The following is a 21,162-nucleotide window of genomic DNA, read 5'->3' on the forward strand; positions in this document are numbered from 1 at the left end:
TGTGGTCACAGTGTCTCTTTACAGCCATGGAAACCCTAAGATGAAATCTACATTCACAACAGAGCAACCTTTACTTTTGCCCACCCAGTATCAGCTCAGTTACTTTTCAAAGTTGCACTGAAATCTTTAGGATAAAGAGATTAAAAATGCATGATTATTTTTTAAAAAATTACAACAAAATAAAAAGACATTACTAAAAAAAAGCCACAATCTGCATTTAATATATTAAAATATATGGACACTTTCATAAATAAAACCATTATAAGTTGTAGATACATGATAAAATTTCTGATACGGGTTATATAAAATTAACAACTGATTTTAAAAATGTAAGAAATTTACATTTTACCTTTAAAATCCATTTAACTTAATTTTATACAATTATCAAAAGTTTAAAAGTGCTAGTCTTGTGTTTTGCTCAACTTTCACATCATCAGACCCTAGGAAAGACTGGCAGGACAGAATATCTGAGATCACCAGGTACTGGGGAAGGCTGGGAGCCGGCAGAAGTCCAAAGCAGCCCAGGATGCCATCACGAAGTACCACTTCCTGCCTTTGTTCTCAGAGCCAGGGCCCTGTCCTGCTGGGCCACTGCCTGAGTTCTAGGAGAAGTTGGCCAAGGGAATCTCCACAGTGAATGCTGGATCAATACTGAAACTGCTGAAGACTCTATCCCACCCAGTGCTGAGGGCATCGCGAGCAGCCCAGGAGAGAAGATGGCACTGCTTTTAGGCACTTGATTCACATCGCTGGCTGAGGTAGGATGATGTCCTCGTCTCTGCAACGGCAGTTACATAAATGGTGGCTGGACTGGAAAGGGCTCTAATGCCTTTTCTGCATTCTTCCAGTTGTGAAAATTCTTTCGGTACCACTCAACTGGCAAGAAAATCAAGACAATGAAAAATTTAAAACCAGACATCATTTAAAACCAGCATTTCCTGAGGCCCTACTATGTTAGCAAAGCCCCTTCTTCAAGCTGAGGTGAAAGCAGGTGACTCATCCCAGGAATTCTGGGAAGTAGCTATGGGTGTGTCCTGCAGCACAGAGCCCCACCCCCGAGGGTAACGCAGAAGACGCTTGGATGTTAGTAATGTCCAGTGAAAGACCTAAGCCATTCATGCTGGCTTTAAAGTTACTGTATAAAAAGGGGACGCTTGCTCATCTTCATTCACAATGACAGGGGATCAGGAAGCATGAGATGACAGCTCTTTCTACAAACAGGTGACATCAGTTTACGGTGTGCACTATAAGCTTTTCCAGTAAGAACTACAAGTTTAGTTAAAAATGGAAGTTTCTTTGCCTTTGCTTTTTTAGCACCTGACCCAAGTATTTTGTATTTAAAGTTTTGAATCAGGACTCTTTTGTACATGTGGGAAAATCCTTTTCTACAAATACAATTCCTAATAGATTTTTTTATTGCTCTGTTTTGTTCTTTGTCTTCTGAGACAGGGTTTCACTAATGCAGCTCTAGCTAGCCTGAAATTTGCTATATATATGTACCAGGCTGGCTTCAAACTCAGAGATCCTCCTGCCTCTACCTCCTGAAGGCTGGGATTAAAGTCAGGTCAGGGTCCAAATAGTTTTAACACACACACACACACACACACACACACAGAGTCTTATTTTACTAGGTTTTATGTACATTTTGAATTTACAGAAACTTTCTTCAAACCTAAGCTCCCACTGACCTTAACACGGATCATTATTTTCAGGTCATCAAGGGAGAAGCAGGCTGCAGGAGAAGGGGACTTGGGATCAAGAGGGAAATGAAGAGCTGAGCACCCAGAATCAGCTCGGAGAGGCAGGCAGGCTCAGGAAGAGCAGTGAGAGCTAAGCCTACTGAGCACCCACTGCTCAGGAGACAACTGATCTACACGAGGCTGAGCAGCTGGGAGTGCGGCCGATCCTCACAGAGCCCTAATCAGTCTGGTGTTCTGGAAATGAGCGGCCTTTCCCTCCATTGGTCTGCACTGCTCCCTCCCCAGATGATCACGTTACTACATACCTGTTTTCTTTATTCCTTCTTCCCATGGCACTTTGGGCTTCCATCCTAAACTGTGAATTTTTTCAGACTTCATTGGATATCTCATGTCATTGTGAGGTCTTGGAAGGCAAAGATTTAAGATGACACTGAATACACATTTGCACATCTGAGACAGAACGCACACGCACACGTCTTCATAATTCACATTACAACAAAATCACCCTGGAGGCATGCTTATTGTAGAAACATTTTATAAACATATAAAACCCATAACTACCAATGCCTGACATTCTCTATAGCCTATCCTTTCTAGAACTTACTTCACCATAATTTAGGTGCAAATGAAGTACCTAACATATAGAAGACAAATAATAAATGTCTGATGAGTGAAGAAATAAATCACACAAATGTAAGTAACTTAGGATTCTTGGGTGTCAAGCTTAGGACAAGAATCTTTGTCTATATTGTAACTATAACTTAGAATACTTTTCTAAGGAGATAATCGCCAGATTTCACACGGGAGGAAACTCCACACTGGGAAAGAGTCCCTACAACTTGAAGCCCACAGCTAGAAATAGTGCAGTCCTTAATCTCTATGACACTTAGGCTTGGGAAGAAAATTCACAAGTTAAACTATTTTTCTGACGAGTTCATACATTGTATAAGCACCTATGGCTTCACCATCTTCATCATATGTTCCAACTTGTCATTCATGTAGTTCACTCACCTGTCACTCAGAGTCCATCCACCTATCACTCACACAGTCCACTCACTAGTCACTCACATAGTCCACTTACCAGTCACTCACAGAATCTATCCAGTCATTCACATAGTCTACTCACCTGTCACTCACATAGTCCATCCACCTGCCACTCACAGAGTCCATCCACCTGTCATTCACATAGTCTACTCACCTGTCACTCACATAGTCCATCCACCTGCCACTCACAGAGTCCATCCACCTGTCATTCACATAGTCTACTCACCTGTCACTCACATAGTCCATCCACCTGCCACTCACACAGTCCATCCACCTGTCATTCACATAGTCTACTCACCTGTCACTCACATAGTCCATCCACCTGCCACTCACACAGTCCATCCACCTGTCATTCACATAGTCTACTCACCTGTCACTCACATAGTCCACCTGTCACTCACATAGTCCACTCACCTGTCACTCACGTAGTCCACCCAGCTCTCTGTTTCAGACTCTGAATTGGTCTCTTTGATCTGTCAAATGAAGCAGAATTCTGAGCCATGTTACAAAATGAGAACCCGGAGCAACAACTGTATTTAATAGCTGACAGAAGCAGAGGAGAAAGACAACTGCCTCACAGCGGGAGGGAGCAGGAGGACAGCAAAGGTTCTTCCATCCTGATAGCTCACACTTAGTCCACAGACCTCATCAAGAACACGGACTGCATGAGCATGGGAGATGGGCGAACGCCTAGGATGAACGTTCATGCTGCGGCCTCGCAATTGTTTATGCTCCACTCACTGCTCTGTGACTGACTACAGTGTTTCCCAGCTCTGAAGCTCAGTACATCTTACAGCTAGAAGGCGTTCTTTCCCTGAAGAACTAATGCCGCCTCACATGAAGGTGCATGGTACACATAATTATGAATTATTTTCCCACGTGTTCAGTTTTAGTTAAGTGAATGGTATACAGTGACTCAGTGGTCGTTTGCATGAGAAATGTCCCCTATTCGCTTGTGTATTTGCATGCTTGATCCCCCACAGGTGGCACTGCTTGGAGATGCTACAGAGACTTCAGCAGGGGAGGCTGTGCCCAACAGAGGACATCAGGCTTTCAGGTCTTACAGTCTCGCCCCACGTTCTGTTCTGTCTTCCTTCTGTTTCCTGTTTGTGGATGAAAATGCATCTGGCCAACTTCCTACTCTTGCCTTCAAGCCATGCCCCCACATCCGGTTATCCCTTGCTCCTGACATGCACGCATGCACGTGCACACATGCGCACCCCCACCCCCTCCTCAAGTCGCTTGTTTCACTACAGCAACAGGAACGTAAGTAGCACAGTTACTAACTAAATTCTTCATTCCTGCCACGAATTCGGGGACAGCCTTGCCAGCGCCCTCCATAGTTGACATACCAGCTGTATTAGCTCTTTCGCAAGCTGGACGACCGACATCTCAAAGTTGGTCCCGATGTTGTAGATCTCGCCTGGCTCGCCCTTTGTGAGGACAGTGAGGAAGGCTTCCACCACATCAGCAGCATAAAGGAAGTTTCTCCTTTGAAGCCCTGATCCGTGAATACAGCTAAATGGATTAAAGGAGGCAGAATTATAAGGTGCAGGACTAAGCCACGGCCAGCTCAGTGCTGAGGAAGCCACTGCCAGAGGTCCTGGAAATCTCTGAACGAACAAATCAATTCCCTTAAATTTTCATCCCCATTTCTTATATGTACCCAAACTTCTGAAGGATTCCTCATTTAAAAAGTGGAAAACACGGATCCCTAAAAAATATCTGTTAGTTTTACACCATCAATTCATTTTGAAAAAATACCTAGGCTGGATGGGGTTGCACAGAACTGTAACTCCAGCCCCCGGGGGGCTGAGGCAAGAGGCTCCATGTTCAAGGCCAGCCTAAGCAACTTCAAAAGTTACAAATGAAGTCACAGGGCTGGGAATGGAGCTGGGGCGGCAGCTTGTTAGCAGAGTGCCTGCCTAGGACGTACAAGGCCTGCCTTTAAGGTCCACAACCTAAGAATAATGCGTAAGGGAAGGGAAAATGTTAGTTTTATACTAATCATCTGGAAATATGAAGCCAGACAGATGTCAAAACTTGATTTTCAAATTCAAACTTCTACAGCAGATAACTTTGGAATTTACCTCAGTAACCTCTGAGGACAGTTTAGTTATGAAACACACCACATGAAGTGGAGCAAGCGTTCCTGAGCTGGCTGAATGCTGAGCCCATGGCCTCTGTGGCTCCAGGATTCCTACTGAGCAGACGGCACATGAATGCAAAAGTAAACAACGTACCACTTCCTGTTGTGCTGCAGCAAGGATATGAACTTTGGAATAACCTGGAAGAATATTTAGATGTCATTTCAGACTTTGTAAATGACATTAATATGAATTTAAACATGTAATATTAAAAGTTATGTTATATGTATATGGATACATTCCAATTCTTTTAACCTAAATTCATGAAAAAATACAATATTTGGCGAGTAAGAGAACTTTGAGGTAGTTTGTGATTTCATAAAAACTTTATAATCAAACGATAGGTATCACAGGAATTCAGAAGTCTGCAGCCAGCGCTCGCCACCTCTTTGGTGACTTCTCACATAGCGGCAGGCAGGCGTCATATCTCACTTTGTCCCTTATGTATAAGCACCCACACAGTAAGTCCAAGCTCCCCACAACACTGCCTAATTGGCCTTTAACTTCTGTATGCCCGGACACATCTGCAGACAGTCTTAAGTGCTGTATGGTGCTTTAGAATCCAAGGAAGACAACACGTGGCCACACACATCCTCACACTGGACCCTAAAACTCCTGTGTTTTCATTGCATCCCCACTTTAAAGACAACGGCTGTAAGACCTAAAGGCATGGCAGCTGCAGTGTACCAAGCTGCTGCTGTCTCCAGGCTGTGTAAGCCTGAAGGCAGCCTGCATAGTGCATGCAATTATGCAGCCACAGCACAGACTAGTTCAGAGAGATGACCACTCAGAGGGAGAGTATTTTCAATAACTACAACCAGTAAAAACCACTACGAATTTAGAAATAACGTTTACCTTTTCTGGATACTGATGTGGTCCATAGACATTGCTGCTTCTTGTGATGACAACTGGGAACTTAGAATAAATATTCAACATCAGTGACAACCGGGTTATTTTAAAATATACAAAGTTTCAAAACACTGGTGCCTAAATGACCCATTATCAGCACATACTGAAGGGTCTGTCTGAGGTAGGTAGGTAGGTAGGTATGGGTGTGTGTGTTTTTATTGATCATTTGGGAATTTCCCGTTGTGTCCTCTCAGACCCTCCCACCCCATGCTCCAGCTGACAGTGAAGTGAGGAAAGCTTCCTCTGCAGCTGTGCTGATGACTGCAGACCTACAGTTGAGGAGGAGTGACGTAGAAGCTTCTGTGACAACCTCCACTGCCACCCCGACTCTTCCAACAAGAGGTAAGTCTCAGAAAGACGGCTCGCACCCGTATTCCTGACACTCATGGGCGAAGGCAGGAGGATTCCTAGCTCACAGCCAGCCTGAGCTATGTAATGAGACCCGTTTTTTTGTCTTTTAAAAGTCAGGCCTGGTGGTCCATGCTTTTAATACTAGAATTCAGGAGGCAGAGACTGGTGGATCTATGAGTTTGAGGCCAGCTTGAGGCCACATAATAAGACCATATTTAAAACAAACAAACAAACAAAAAACCCCACACAGACACAGGTACACACAAAGACACACAGACACAGACAGATACAGACACACAGACACACACACACACACACACACACACACGAGAGCATGGGGCTCAGATAAAGGCAGAGCATCTAACAGGAAGAACAGGCTCCTTCCCTAAGCACGGAGGCCTTCCTTCCACATGATCATTTCCAAGATGGCTTCCAGCAGTCTACACCTTAGTTACCCGATAGATACCAAGTTGGCTCTCTGCACTGAATCAATTCTTATCACAGAGAGCAGGAAGAACCTCTTGCTTGTGTTTCTGACCCTCCCCTAGTCCGAGACCACGGCTGGTGGGAAGGCGAGTGGATGTTCAGCACGGGGGCTGCTAGCACTTGTTTCCCTGCAACTCTGGTATGGCACTGTCAGAGCCACCAGACATAAGTCTACAAGTCTACTCCGTACAGAGCCCAAACTTGTGAGTCACACAGGAAAGCCACTGCCAGGAAAGCGGCCTTGTAGGATTTCCCCGGTGCTGCTTCTCCTAGACCTGCAATGTTCTATTACTGAAGCAGGGTGAAGTATGTCCCAGGTTAGTGCTTTCCTGGGGGAACTGAACAAGACCTTGTCCGTGCCATGTGAGAGTTCGATACTTATAGCCCCTATACCCACATTCAAGCCAGGTCTTCCATGCCAAAGCCAGCTTAGAATTTTAAACCTTACATCCACACTTAATGGCTTAAGGTTTCAGAAGTCAGGCCTGGTGACAATGGTCAAAGTATTTTTTACTGCCAAGCCTGATGGCCTGAAGGCAGGATGCAAGGAAAGAGCTGGCTTCCACATGCCACGGTGCCCTCTGACTGCCACATTCATACTACAGATCTCTCTCTCTCTCTCTCTCTCTCTCTCTCTCTCTCTCTCTCTCTCTCTCTCTCACACACACACACACACACACACACACACACTTACTTTCACAATAGATGATAGATGATAGGGAGGAGGGTGGCCGTGTAGGTAATATATAGTAGGAAGATAGGTAAATAGACGCATACATAGATGAATGATTCATAGATAGATGGTAGGTAGGCAGATACATACGTACATACATAGATACATACATAGATGCCTCCAGACATACATGAGTGACACACAGACGGCACGAGGAGCTCTTACCTTGTATCTTTCCCAGTAAGACTGCACAAAACATTCAGCAGCTGCCTTGGATGAAGCGTAAGGGTTTGTAGGTTGTTTGGGGGACGATTCATCGAACTCCTAGTTTTAAAAGAACACATGTGAGTCACACATATGCTCTAAGTGGAAAACATATTACAAGGTCTAAGCATGTGGCTCAAGAGTAGTCAGGTCGCATTTAAGAGGACCTGGAGCCAGGCGTGGTGGCACACGCTTTAATCCCAGCACTCGGGAGGCAGAGGCAGGCGGATTTCTGAGTTCGAGGCCAGCCTGGTCTACAGGGTGAGTTCCAGGACAGCCAGGGCTACACAGAGAAACCCTGTCTCGAAAAACAAAAAACAACAACAACAAAAAAAAGAGGACCTGGGTTTGACCCCAACTCATACACAGTGCATACTCAGTACTCCACAGACACATGTAGCAAAACAAAATGGAAACCAGCCATGCTACCAGTGTGGAATGTCAATTACTGCATCTAAGAAACCGTCTCTTGCTCTGGTGGTCACATCTGCAACCCCAGCACTTGGGAGGTGGAGGAACGAAGGCCAGAGTTGAAACCCTGACTCAAAAAAGACAAAACCCAAACCAACACAGGGATATCTTGAATCCTAATCAGGGAAGAACAAGTGCAGAGGTCCTAAAAGGCCAGTGTGTGGGGAAAAAAAATGGAATCCAAGTTACTGAGCTGGTTGGAGGCCATTTTAAGTCAAGCCTATACTGTCAGCCATTTAAAACTAATTACTTATTAGTAAATATATGTGTGCATGCATGGGTGTAAGTGCACCACATGTATACAGGGACGCATGGAAACCACACAAGGGCACCGTATCCTAGCACTGGAGTTACAGATTGTAAGCAACCACACAGATATCAGGAACCAAGCCAGGACCTTCTGTAGGAGCAGAAAGTTCTCTTAATCAGTGAGCCACAGCTCCAATGTCATTTATTATGTTGGAGACGGACTGTTACTAAGTAACACAGGCTAGCTTTTAACTTAGGACCCTCTTGCTTCAGCCTCCTAAACTCAGACTATAGACCTGGTCACCAGGTCTGTGCCTCCAGGCCTGGCTAAAATGTCTCTACGCCCTTCTTGGGAGGATAAGCCACTGCCTTTGTCCATCTTCTGGTAGCTGTTGACAGCTACTGCTGCAGCAGGCTGAAGCTCACCACTGAAAGGGTCGTCAAGCAAAATCATGGAGTTATTTAGTTATAAAAATGATCATCAGAGTAGCCTCTATAATAGAGAGGAGCTATATACTGTACTGACACCAGGCAAAATGATAGGAGGGAGAAAGTTTCTGTATCATCCTTTTTGTGCAATCAATAAATAAGTCAAGTTTCCTGAATAGAAGGACAGCTGCATAGCCTTGGGACTGGAGCACTGGAACCCTGTCTAAGTACCTGACACTGTTGAATGCTTTCTATAAACATGGGTCTGAAGCTCATCCAGAAAGTAGAAACCAACTGCTGGCTAATACCATACCAAATGTCCATAGATTAGAAATGGTTAAGAGGGGCTGGAGGGATGGCTCAGCGGTTAAGAGCACTGACTGCTCTTCCAGAGGTCCTGAGTTCAATTCCCAGAAACCACATGGTGGCTCACAACCATCTGTGATGGGATCCAATGCCCTCTTCTGGTGTGTCTGCAGACAGCTACAGTGTATTCATATACATAAAATAAATAAAAAAATTATACAAAAATATACTTAGCTAAAGGAGTCTGCAGTTTTCCTGGGGAACAGTTGGGTGCTAACACATCAACCATGACACTGATTTGAAGATGAAAACTTCAGAAATATGAGGAACCATCCTCTTTTCTACCTAATTAAATTTCTGACTGCCATTAACTCTTTCGATCTGTACAAGATCACGATTACACAGGGTGTTAACTATTTAGACACTATCTTAACCACTCTAATGGTTAGATCACGACTACACAGGGTGTTAACTATTTAGATACTATCTTAACCACTATAATGGTTAGATCACGACTACACAGGGTGTTAACTATTTAGACAGTATCTTAACCACTATAATGGTTAGAAGCAAGCATACAGTAACTGTTACCTGAATACAGATTTTTTTTTTTGAGGCTTTTTTTTTTTTTAAACCAGCTTCCTCATCCCTGACCTTCTAGTGTGTCTCCTGCCCAGAGGAGGGGGTGAACAGGGCAGGCCGCAGCCCCGGAGATGATGTCATTGTGCTGTAAGCCTAGGACAACACGTGAGGTCTGCTGCACACAGTAGGTGAACCTTAGCCAGCCACACGTCCATCCTTAGCCAGCCAGCCAGACGTCCGTGCTGGTACCCAGTAAGCAGAATGCCCTTCCCAAGCTTACCTGGTCGAGACTGCCACCATAAACTTCATCTGTGCTGACGTAAATAAATTTCTCCACTCCGGCTTCATAAGCAGCATTTACCAAAACATGAGTACCATAAACATTGACGTACGTAAACTCAAAGGCACGGACAAATGAAAGATCTAAAAAAGACGAGAGAAAAGCTACAATACTTCTGTTCATAGGAAAAAACAAATGGCAACCGACTGACTGGGGTGTCAGAGAGCTCACTGCCCATTGCTCACCACAGCTGCAGCAGGTTAGGAAATAGCACAAAAGAGGGCAGCATGGAGCCTGGCGCCTTACTTACTCTTGGCTATGCATCCCACTCTTGCTTTAATGCTGCACTTGGCACCTGGCAACCTAAAACACACCAAATCCCTCCTGCATTGGGCTGCACTGCCTCTGACTACACATACACAACTCTGAACAATAGCACAAGTTTCTCCACCCCTAAACATAACCACATTTAGATAGTTTCTCCTCAAATATATTCCTGATATACCTGGATACGAGACAGAAAGGCCAATCTGGAATGGACTGAGGTGCACGTGCAGGAAGGTGAAGAAGGGCCTCCTAGTAGACTCTTAGGGTCAGTTACCTATTGACTACCTTATATCTATGCATAATTGGGCCACCTATGAGTAAAACCAGGTGCATCATGGGGAGGGACATGAAAATTAGGAGAAATGATTATCTGACATAATCTACCAACCGAGATAGACAGCCAGCGAAAGCATGCACCTCAGCAGCCAGCTCCTTGCCTATCCTCTGTCAGCACACATCGGAGCCTGGGCCCTGGAGCACCCTGTCCACATGGCTCACTGTCAGGCTGTTAGGACAGGCGTGTGGGCACAGGATGTCCATCGGTGGAGGAAGAGTGCCCACAAGCACGTGTGATGCTGGTGCCCAGTGCAGCCAGGACAGGGATGCGGAGGAGCCCAAGAACAAAACAGAAAAGCCTAAGCTAGAAACAAAATAAAAAATATACGACAAGGTAGGAAAACTACTTGAACTTACAGGAGATAAACAGGCCATATCAACAATCTACAAAAGATTTATAAAGCCAGGTAATACTAGCCCCGCAGTAGCATGTATACAAGACACAAATAGTGTAAACAATGGTCCTTGAGCTAATAATGCTCAACTTCACTTATAATAAAGAAAACTCAAATTTAAAACTCTTATTCATCAGACTAATGAAAAATAAATATCTGAAGCCAGGGACTGTGGAGATGGCTCTGTGGCTAAGTTCTTTCAGATTCAACCGGCATCTACACGGTAGCCAATGACCACGTGCTACCTGTTCTAGGGGATCTAATGCCTGTTTGGACTGCCACAGATCCCTGCACACATGCAGTGGGCAAACACACACTCAGTACTTACAGAATGTGCAAAGATACTTTGGAGGTGAGACTAAGCAGGGTGAATGAACACACTTCTGCATACTGGGCTACAGCAGTGGGTCTCAACCTTCCTAACGCTGAGATCCTTTAATACAGTTCCTCGTGTTGTGGTGACCCCCAGCTGGAGAACTACCTGCATTGCTACTTCCTAACTCTATTTTTGCCACTGTTATGAATCATAACTCGAGTATCTGATATGCACACTATCTGATATGTGACCCCTATATGATAGGTCACTCTCCTCTCGCGGGTGTTGAGCGCACAGACTAAGAGCCACTGGTCTACAACAATGGAGTCTAAATCGGAGGAAGGCAATCTGGTGATACGCAGGCTGCACTGATGTACACGTATCCCCTAAATCCAAGCCTGTGAACTACACCTGGCCCTTACTTAGCACATCAGGATGTGACCATGTTTGGAGACTGACGCTAGGGGGACACACAGAAGAAAAGCTGAAGTGGAAAGTTCTGGTTTCTTTGGAAAGTCAATTATATCAAAATAGGTTTAGCTGGGGCACACAGATGAAAGGACGTTTTGCTACAGCAGACACGTGAAAGGATTCGTGAGTTTGGAAGGAGTATAAATGTGATCCCACAGACAGTGGGAGCTCAAGCACGGGTTCACTTTGCTCTGCATCACTGGTCTTTGCTGACAGCACACATGTATTGGTCCGCCTTACACTGTATAGTTGGGCTTCACTTGTGGTGACGTCCTAGAGAGAAACGCACCAAAGAACTTCTCCTGAGGTTCCTGCCGTTTCTGGCAGTTTTCTGCAGTGGACTCGGAACGGTTGGTGAGCCTTGCAGTTTCTTCTGGATTGAACTGCCCTTGCTGGTTCGTGGGTCGTGACTGCCAAGTGAACTGGTCTGCTGACTCATATTTGGTTTGTTATTGGACTGAATTGCTGATATCCTGAAGGTGAAAATGGGGCTCGCCCCCAAAGAACTATTTCTAAACAGGTCTACTTCCCTGTGACCCCAGTCCTAATAACTTTTCTCTTTCACTACTTCTTCTGAGTGCTGGGCTAGGGGAGAGGTTGAACCCTTATTAAAGTAGGTTGAGAAAAATTTGTGCCTACATAAAGCCATGTCAGGACAGTGTCAAAAGCATGCTGGGAAACCACGAAGACAGGCACAGGACATCCTGCTTCACCAGAGATTAGGACGGTGTCAAAGGCTACTAAAGCTATGCCAAAGAGGATGCAAGAGGCAACCAAACGCTGCTGCCAGTGGCTAACAGTAGGTGTGAATGCCAAAACTAAAACACCACAACCGACTAAAGCAAACAAGAAATAAAAGTAGCACACCTCTTTAATCCCAGTACTTGGAGGGCAAAGGCTAGTGGATCTCTGGGTGTATGAGGTCAGCATGTTCCAGGACAGCCAGAGCTACACAGAGAAACCCTGTCCAAAAAACAAAAAACAAACAACAACAACAACAAAACAAGAAGGAAGGAAGGAAGGAAGGAAGGAAGGAAGGAAGGAAGGAAGAAAGAAAGAAAGAAAGAAAGAAAGAAAGAAAGAAAGAAAGAAAGAAAGAAAGGAAGGAAGGAAGGAAGGAAGGAAGGAAGGATGGCAGGCAGGCAGGCAGGTCTCCCCTGTGTGTTGAAACCCCATGAATTCACAATGATACTTATAAAAAAGGGAAGGGACAGCAGACCCCAGCCCGTGGGTAACAAGAAGGCACCCGGCTGGCTGCCAGCATCAGCTGAAGCCCCAGGTGCCCTAAGAACTGATATGAAGAACCTGCTTAGAATTCTGATTAAACATATGACTGGATTAAAAGACAACGAGAAAACCATCATTTCCAAAGCTCAAATACACCTGTTGACAACATAAGATAGCGCTGTAGAAAACACTAAGGCTGATCTACAGTGGAACTGAAAACAAAACAAAAACAACAAACTAAACACAGCAGACTGAAAATCTTGGCTAAAAACAAGGCTGGGCATAAACAAAGCCAGGGTGCATGGCCTGGGAAGAGGGCAAGGTTTGTGGAGTTTACTCTGAAAGGCTGATTGCACTGTGTAAGGTGCCCACCCACACACTACCTCCCAAAGCAGCAGAGGGAAGGAGGAAAGAAACCAATGCCGAGCTAGTCTCTGAAAGACAACAGGAGGGTAAATGCCATGGACGACCACATAGGTTTTTCAAAGGAAGGAACACCTAGGCTGAGGATGAAGCTCAAGGATAGAGTGCCGATAGCCAGCATGCACAGGCTAAGCCACAGACAGACAGAGTGCTACAAATAACCGCATAGAAAAGACCAGCCAGAGTCACGCCGACTATAAGGATTTCAAGGCAGTCCACATCACCGAGGAAGAAAGATCAGCGCTGGGGAGGTGGGCTCAGTGGGTTTGAGGACTTGCTGTGCAAGCATGAGGATGTGCGTTCAAATCCCAGCACCACACACTGGGTATGTCTGTAATCTCAGCACCACATACACACTGCGCATGTCTGTAACCCCAACACCACATACACACTGCGCATGCCTGTAACCCCAGCACCACATACACACTGCGCATGCCTGTAACCCCAGTACCACAGACACACTGCGCATGTCTGTTACCCCAGCACCACATACACACCGCACATGTCTGTAATCTAGCACCACACACACGCTGCGCATGCCTGTAATCCCAGCACCGGGGAGTGGACACAGGTAGAGCTCAGCAGTTCTTGGCCACCCAACCTGGACCAAACTGTGAGTTTCAGGTCTAGTAAGAGACCCTGTCTCAGAGCATAGCAGAGTAAGACATGGGACGTCCTCCTCTGGCTCCTGCATGTGCCAGCCCAGGGACATGTACCTGTTCAAATGTACATACATACAAATGTCTCCTCCCCACCCCCCCCATGCACACACCACACACACACACACACACACACACACATACATATCGCATACACACATGAAAATGTGATATCATTAAGATACAGGTTCAGGGAGCCGGGAATACAGACGAGATCACTGCTTCTCAGTTTGCTTACTAAAATATCTCTCGTTAAGATATTTCAATATGAAAAATGTAAACAGGCAATTTTTTAAAAAATGGACAAATAATTTCAACAGAATTTTATAAAAGAAATGTAAATTATCAAAAATATAAAACCCACACAATCTCCCTACAAATCTGGGGAAATATAAATTAAACCTAATGAGAGTTGGCTGCAGAGAAACAATCTGACAGGAGCTGCACGTCAGCGAGGCTGCCCTGCAAACCTGCTTGTGCCATCTTCACTACTGAAGCAAGCAAGCCTTGACCTGGACAGACGTCAGACAGAAGGTGTACTAGCCAGGGACACGAGAGTTCCCAGGACAACAAAGTTCCCAGCAATAATGCTTAAAAGTGCCCAGAAGTGAGAGCAACCCAATGACCAACAACAGTCAAAACACAACTGCAGGCCACCACAACCCACAGTACCCACAACCAGCCACCCAGTATCTATGAGTACAGAAACTGACAAAAATGTAAAAATCCTGCATGCATGTGCACCATGGTGTGTTTGCACACATACACTTGTAGTGCAAGATTTAAAAACAGCCCACACTAGGCTAGTAGACAGCAAATCCGTAGAGAAGAGCAGAGGAAAGCACAGGTGTGAGTGCATCGCTCACGGGTGTGAGCGAGTGTGGCGGAAGCAGGAGAGCGCTCCTGCCAACTCCTGCCAGCTGCTTCCGCAGCAGCGCTGCCTCTGCTTGCATGAGGCAACACCAGTGACCACGTTACCATTACCTATCTAACTAAAACCGTCTAAATCTATGTCGCGTTTCCTAGGAGAAAGGCTACCTGCCTTATTAAAACAGCATCTCAAATGCACACAGTGATCCAGACAATGTTCTTTGGGGCACCCGCCACTCAAGAGGAATGACATAAAACAGTAATTAAAGGCTCATCTCAGTCCTTCCTTTCAGAATTAACCATTGGTGTGAATTTGATTCAACTCCAAGTTTTGAAAGCCACTTTTAATGCTCCACGTCAACACACATGACAAGACCGTGACCTATAAGAAGCGCCAGTTATCAGGGCTGAGACGGTGGCTCAATCGACAACAGGAGTGGCAGTCAGCTCAGGCGTGAGAATCTAAGTCTGATTCCTGAACCCTCGTAAAAAACCAACGAAAACAGAGCCTGATTCTTCCTGTCAGAATGTTCAGTGTGGGGCTGCGTTTGCTGGTGCCACAGGAATATCCCCTTTCAAAGACTGAAGTTCCTGCTTAGTCAACCTATTCCTGAACTTGGGATTTATTCACAGTATAAGACAGTGCTTACCTACATGTGTCTGTGCAGCAAAGTGCAGTACTATATCTATTTTCTCCACTTCAAACAGCAACTTCACAAAGTGAGAATCACAGATGTCGCCCTGCACGGAAAGGCAGACATGGAAAGGTGGGTTTCTTAGGTGCTCACATTTGTAATAACCAGTGTTACTTCAACCCCCCTCCAGCTCTCACCCCTAAACTCAACAGAGGATGTCTCCAAGTCAGGCAAGCAGCCAGGCAGGTGTAAAAACAATGTAGTTCTTTGACATCTTAGAACACATGTATTTAATTCAAAATAGTTCTGAAAATATGCTTCAAGTAATCGTTCTGCTGAGCACCAACCTGTGCTAAATAAGTATTGTGCTGGCTTCTATCACCTACTTGTAAAGCTGGAGCAGCCAGGACCTCTGGAGAGCAATACTAAAACAGATTTAAAACATCACAAAAGCTGGAGAGATCCTGGGAAGTGTGCCATCACCACTAACTAACCCGACAGCACCGGCGCTCGCCTGCATGTGTGACCCACGTCATTGTCACAGCACCCAGAGGTCTGCCAAGGTCCCCAAATTCCAGCTGTTTTCCCCTCTAAAAGCGGAACTCTACGTCAGGAACTACTTCTGGAATTACCTGACTTTTAACATGTTTGTAACACAAAAAGCTTATGACTAAGAGGCACTGTCAAATGCCCGTAACAAAACTTCTGTACCTGTATAAACTTGTAGTTTTGCTTGTTAGAGACTGGTTCCAGATTCTTCAAGCTTGCACAGTAATCCAGCTTAAGAGAGAGAATATCGGTGAGGAAACAGGACAAAGCAAGCTCTTTCTACAATGTGTCAGTTTAAAGGTCATTACATGTTTAACACTATGAAACAAGAACAAGTCTTCCTAAGGTTTCACGCAGCTTTACGCCTTTAAAATTTCTGACCTCCTAAAAGTAAAAGCAGGTCACTGTTACTTCTCAGAAGAGCAAACTCCAGGAGCAGCACTGTTACAAGTTTCTCTTTCAAAATGTTCCTGTTCTAACTGTCCTCTGAGAGGCTCCACCTAACAGCAGACAGAAACAGATGCAGAGACCCACAGCCAGGAACTCGGGGACTCTCGTGGAAGAGTCAGGGGAAGGATTGTGGGCTCCAAAGAGGAAAGGGATTGCACAGGAGACCAGCAGAAGTCAACTAACCTGGACCCTTGAGAGCTCCCACGGACAGAACCAACAACTAAGAGCAAGCATGGACTGGACCTAGGCCTGGCATATACCAGACATGCAGCCTGGTCATCATGTGGATCCCCCAGTGACTGGAATGAGGGCTGTTTCTGAATTTGTTGCCTGCCCGTGGATCCTATTCCCTAGTAAGGCTGCCTTGTCTGGCGTCAGTACTACTCCTGCAATGACCGATTTGTAGGGGCTTAGGGGACACCCCCTTCTCAGACGAGAATGGGGAGAATGGGAGAAGGACCTGTGACAGGAGGGTACTAGGAGGAGGGGGGCTGATATTGGGGCGTTAAGTAAATAAATAGATTAATTAAAAAAAAGAAAGAAAGAAAGAAAGAAAAGTCCCTGCTTAAGCTCCCTTCAGCAGCTGCAGCTAGAGCAGCTTAGTTCTTGACAGGAAAGGAACAAGCGACTGAAGATAAAAACACCTGCTTTATACATATCTTGCTAGTTGAGACTGGAGAGATGACTCAGAGGTTACAAGCACTACCTGCTTGCTGTTCCAGAGGACCGAGCACGAGCTGCTATTCGAGATGACCTGAGTTTGGTTCCCACCACTACATCAGTGGCTCACAACCACCTGTGACTGCACGCCTGGTGTTCCAGATGCAAGACCTCTGGCCTTTGAGGGCAACTGCACTCGTAAACACATGACCCACATGCAGAACACACACCCCCACCCATAGTTTATTAGTTTTTATTTTTATTTATATACTGTGAGACAGGGTTTCAGTATGTGCCGTTGGCTGCCCTGGAATTCCCTATGTAGACCGGGCGGGCCTTGAACCCACAGAGATCCACCTGCCTCTGCTGGTTGTCGTTTTACACAGTAGAAGGATTTACTAAAGAGGCAGATATGCAAGAATCAGAAGTTAAGGGGCAGCCTGGGCTATACCTTGAGAGTGGGCCGGATGACTCAGTGGGTACAAAGGTACGTGCCACCAAGCCTGAACCCAGGAGTCACGTAGGGAAGGAAAGAACTGTCACCCACAAGCGGTCCTATGATCTCCCTGTATGTGAGCTATAGCTCACAGATGAGCCTGCCCCCAAATAAATGAATGATAGGGAAAAGAACTCTGCTTACCTCTTTAGAACATTAAGACGGGAAAAATATGCCGAGAGTTAACGGCTATTCTTTGCCTGCACATTTTTACCACTGTATTTTATAAAAATAAGAAAACCATTTGTATCTTTTGTTTAAACTAAAGAATCGTGCTCTTTAGGGAGACTTTAACCATGACCTCAAGACTGTCAAGACTAAGTTATTTTCACTGTTTTGTTTGTTTGTTTGTAGACAGGATCTCATGTGTTCCTAGGCTGGCCCTGAACTTGCTGTACAGTTCAAGGGTGACCCTAAAGTTCAGATCCTTCTGCCTCGACCTCCTCAGGGCTGAGATCATAAGCAAGTGCCGCAGCAACTGGTTTTCGTTATAGTCTACTGCTAAAAAGAAATATGCATACAGGTGTTTCTGGGAGGTAGCAATTATAAAATCAAAGTTAATTTGAAACAGTCAATACCCTCTCAAAATAGTTATCACAAAATTATAGTATATATAGAATTTTTTAAAAGGTAAAGCTTTTCTTTGGCTAAAAACACTGCACTTAAAAACACTGAGTTTGTAGGCTAGCAAAATAAAAGTTTCAATTTGACCTAAGATTAAACGCAGCACGAACACATGACAATGCAGACCCTGAGAGGCTGGGACGACCACACAGAAAACACAGGAAACACAGCCTGTCTTGCCAGGCGCTACTCTTCCATTCCCTGGCACTGCTGCCTAAAGCTCCCTGGCTTGGAGGTAAATGGAGGTCGGATTTTAGCACACGAAGCTCATTTGCATACTTACCTTGTCTAGATTTACGATCATATAGTCGGGATAATCCTCTACTAAGGAGACAATCACATGGGACGCACTACAAGAAGACGAGATCTTTGTGAGTGGCAAACCTTAACTTCCCTCGATTCTTAACATCCCCTAAGCCATGGCATGGTACGGAAATAGTAAGAGGTAACACACCACACACAGGCACTTTTAACCCTATAAACAAACTCTCATATCTTCCCTGTGCCACATAAAACTGTCTGGCACTGAGAATGAAGAAAAAGCAAGTTAAATCAGAGGATGGCACCCACACATGCCGTGAGTGTGAGCATGGAAAATGTAAAACTTGGCCGGGGTAACTGCACAAGTCCTGTTTGCTTTCCAAGGCCTGGGATGGATTTATACAGATAACAAATGACAGCATACTCACTGTCATTTGCCTATGCTTACAGTGACTTCAGCAACTGCTCTCTTGGTACTATACTATAAGTTGGCTTGGGTAAGCCTAAAATCTCAGGAGGGCCCTGGACTAAACCCAGGTTTCCTAGATTAATGATAGTTGAGTTTGAGCTTGGTACTGACAGTGGTTCCTGGAACTCAGAGGACCCTGAAATGGAGTTATCTCAGTAAAAGAAACAGGGGAGTAATGGCAAGCACTGACCAATTGTGAAGGTGAAGTTTGTTCTTGGTGACAAACTTCACTTTCCTTCATTTTCTAGGACATTCTTTGTGAACCAGCCCTTCCATGCAAGTAGATGCATTTCCCCACGTACACGTCTGTTAATTAAGTGAATCTCAGCTTCCTGCTACCTACTCTCAGCAAAGTGTCTGTTGGATTTAAAAGGCCCACTGCATGTTCTTGGGCAGTAACCAAGACTCTCTGACCCCTCCCCATGCAGGAGACACTACAAGGACAGAACTTCCTGTGGATCGCTCCTGCATCCATCCACTCAACTCTTACAAAAGACCTTCACCATATGGCCCTGACCTTTCTTTCTGTGGGAGCTTAATGAACATCAGTCTACTCTCACACAGTTTATACTCTAGAAGAAGGGCAAGGCCATAAACAAGTAAACACAAGTACTCAATGTAATTTCAGGTAGTGCTGAGTGGATGGGTGGCCTAAGGTGTTCCCATAAGCACTCTGAAGGAGATATGCGGGTAAATTAACAGCCTATGCAAGAAAGAAGTACAACTGTCTCAAGGCGGGAAGCAGCACTAACCTACTGTGCTCCGAGAAGCCTGAGAGGGTTGTGGGCGGGTACAGAAAAGCAAGAGATTAGGTTGGGAAGCAGGGCTCGAGCACCCGTGTCTTCTAGATCTGATAAAGACCTTGGACTTTCATTACAAGTCTCACAGAAACCATGACTGTAAAATTCTATGCAGCTGCATCTATCTCACTTAGGAGCGATAGGATTGATTACGATCCTCACGTCGTGTCGAGGCGAGCTTTTGGAAAGGCCTTCATCTGCTGGCGGGAGCTTTGTCAGAGAGCGGGAAGAAAAGGGAATGAAACTGATGTGTACTTCTCAGAAAAGTGACAGGTGGTAAACGGCCCCGGGCAGGTAGGGGGTGGGACAGCAGCAAGGCACTCCTGAGTTCCCCTTTTTGTGGGGAAGGTGTTAAAGAAGTCGCATTTTCGTAGCAACCTCGTCTTGGCTGGCCAGAAAGTGAGGGAAACCGGACGGACATCGGGTTGTGCATTGGGACCCTCCCCATATCGGATCCACAAAGCCCTGGACCCAAAGTGCAAAAGACAAGGAGAGCCGCGGGGCAAGGTTAGGATTTGTGGGGAGAAACTTCTCAGCCACCAGCACCGTTACCTACATGAAACCAGCACCCCCGGTCACCAGGACCCGCTTCGCGAAGCTGCCGGGAGGACCAGAGCGCTCCTCCCGGCTCACAGCCGACATCTTCAGCTCTGCAGAGCCAGCGCCGTAAAGCGCGGCGTCTGAAGAACCGAGGGAAGCAGCTTCACGACGCTTTACGACGTGCCCCGCCCCCGACACGTTCAAAGGAAGTCGCAGAGGCTTCCGGGTTCTCCCAGACCTCCAAAAGAGGGGCGGAGCCGGCAGTGGCACTGCGCAGGCGCGGGCTCTCTAGTCGCTTGTCACCAGCTAGGAGAAATTAGGGTCTTTGGTAACTAGGGTCTGGAATATTTTCTAAACAAGTGTCACCAGCATGGATTACTACTATAGGTGCCTAGAAATTCGGAGTTCTGAATCGGTGCCTTCATTTTTGAACTTCAGCTATGCTCATAGACTAACACCCAGCTGAGCAGAATCCTCTAGAATGTATGCAGTATGGAAATGGGAAGTTGCATTGCAAAATTATGTTTCACTGTTGTAAATAACTATCACAAAAGGCGAAGACCGCTTGCAATCATGATAAGTATGTTTTGCAGAGTTCCCTGGAAGGTCTTACTCTCTTCTCTTGTCTGCTCACTGTGCCCCAATCCTGGTTCTTCTTGCTCTTATTTATATTACCAGGTGTTCTTCCCTGGTCTACCTGCCCTTTCCTCGGATGTCTGACTAGTGTTTACCTCCTTCAGTTCTCGGTTTGAGTGCCATCCTA

General features: G+C 45.6%; 1 protein-coding gene across 1 annotated transcript; it reads right to left on the reverse strand.

Moving 5' to 3' along the window:
- Positions 1-194: 194 nt before the first annotated feature.
- Positions 195-20,526, reverse strand: Tgds (TDP-glucose 4,6-dehydratase). The gene is made up of 12 exons (XM_021181936.3): positions 20,416-20,526; positions 18,613-18,679; positions 16,262-16,330; positions 15,566-15,656; positions 9,892-10,034; positions 7,536-7,634; positions 5,747-5,806; positions 4,988-5,031; positions 4,097-4,262; positions 3,159-3,217; positions 2,006-2,103; positions 195-876 (listed from the first exon to the last, which is right to left on the reverse strand). The coding sequence occupies exons 1-12, from the start codon at positions 20,499-20,501 to the stop codon at positions 791-793; spliced, it is 1,068 nt and encodes a 355-aa protein (XP_021037595.1). The 5' UTR covers positions 20,502-20,526; the 3' UTR covers positions 195-790.
- Positions 20,527-21,162: the final 636 nt, after the last annotated feature.

Source organism: Mus caroli, unplaced genomic scaffold (genome assembly GCF_978045245.1).
Source record: "Mus caroli unplaced genomic scaffold, Mus_caroli_1 scaffold_12, whole genome shotgun sequence".
Taxonomy (NCBI): domain Eukaryota; kingdom Metazoa; phylum Chordata; class Mammalia; order Rodentia; family Muridae; genus Mus; species Mus caroli.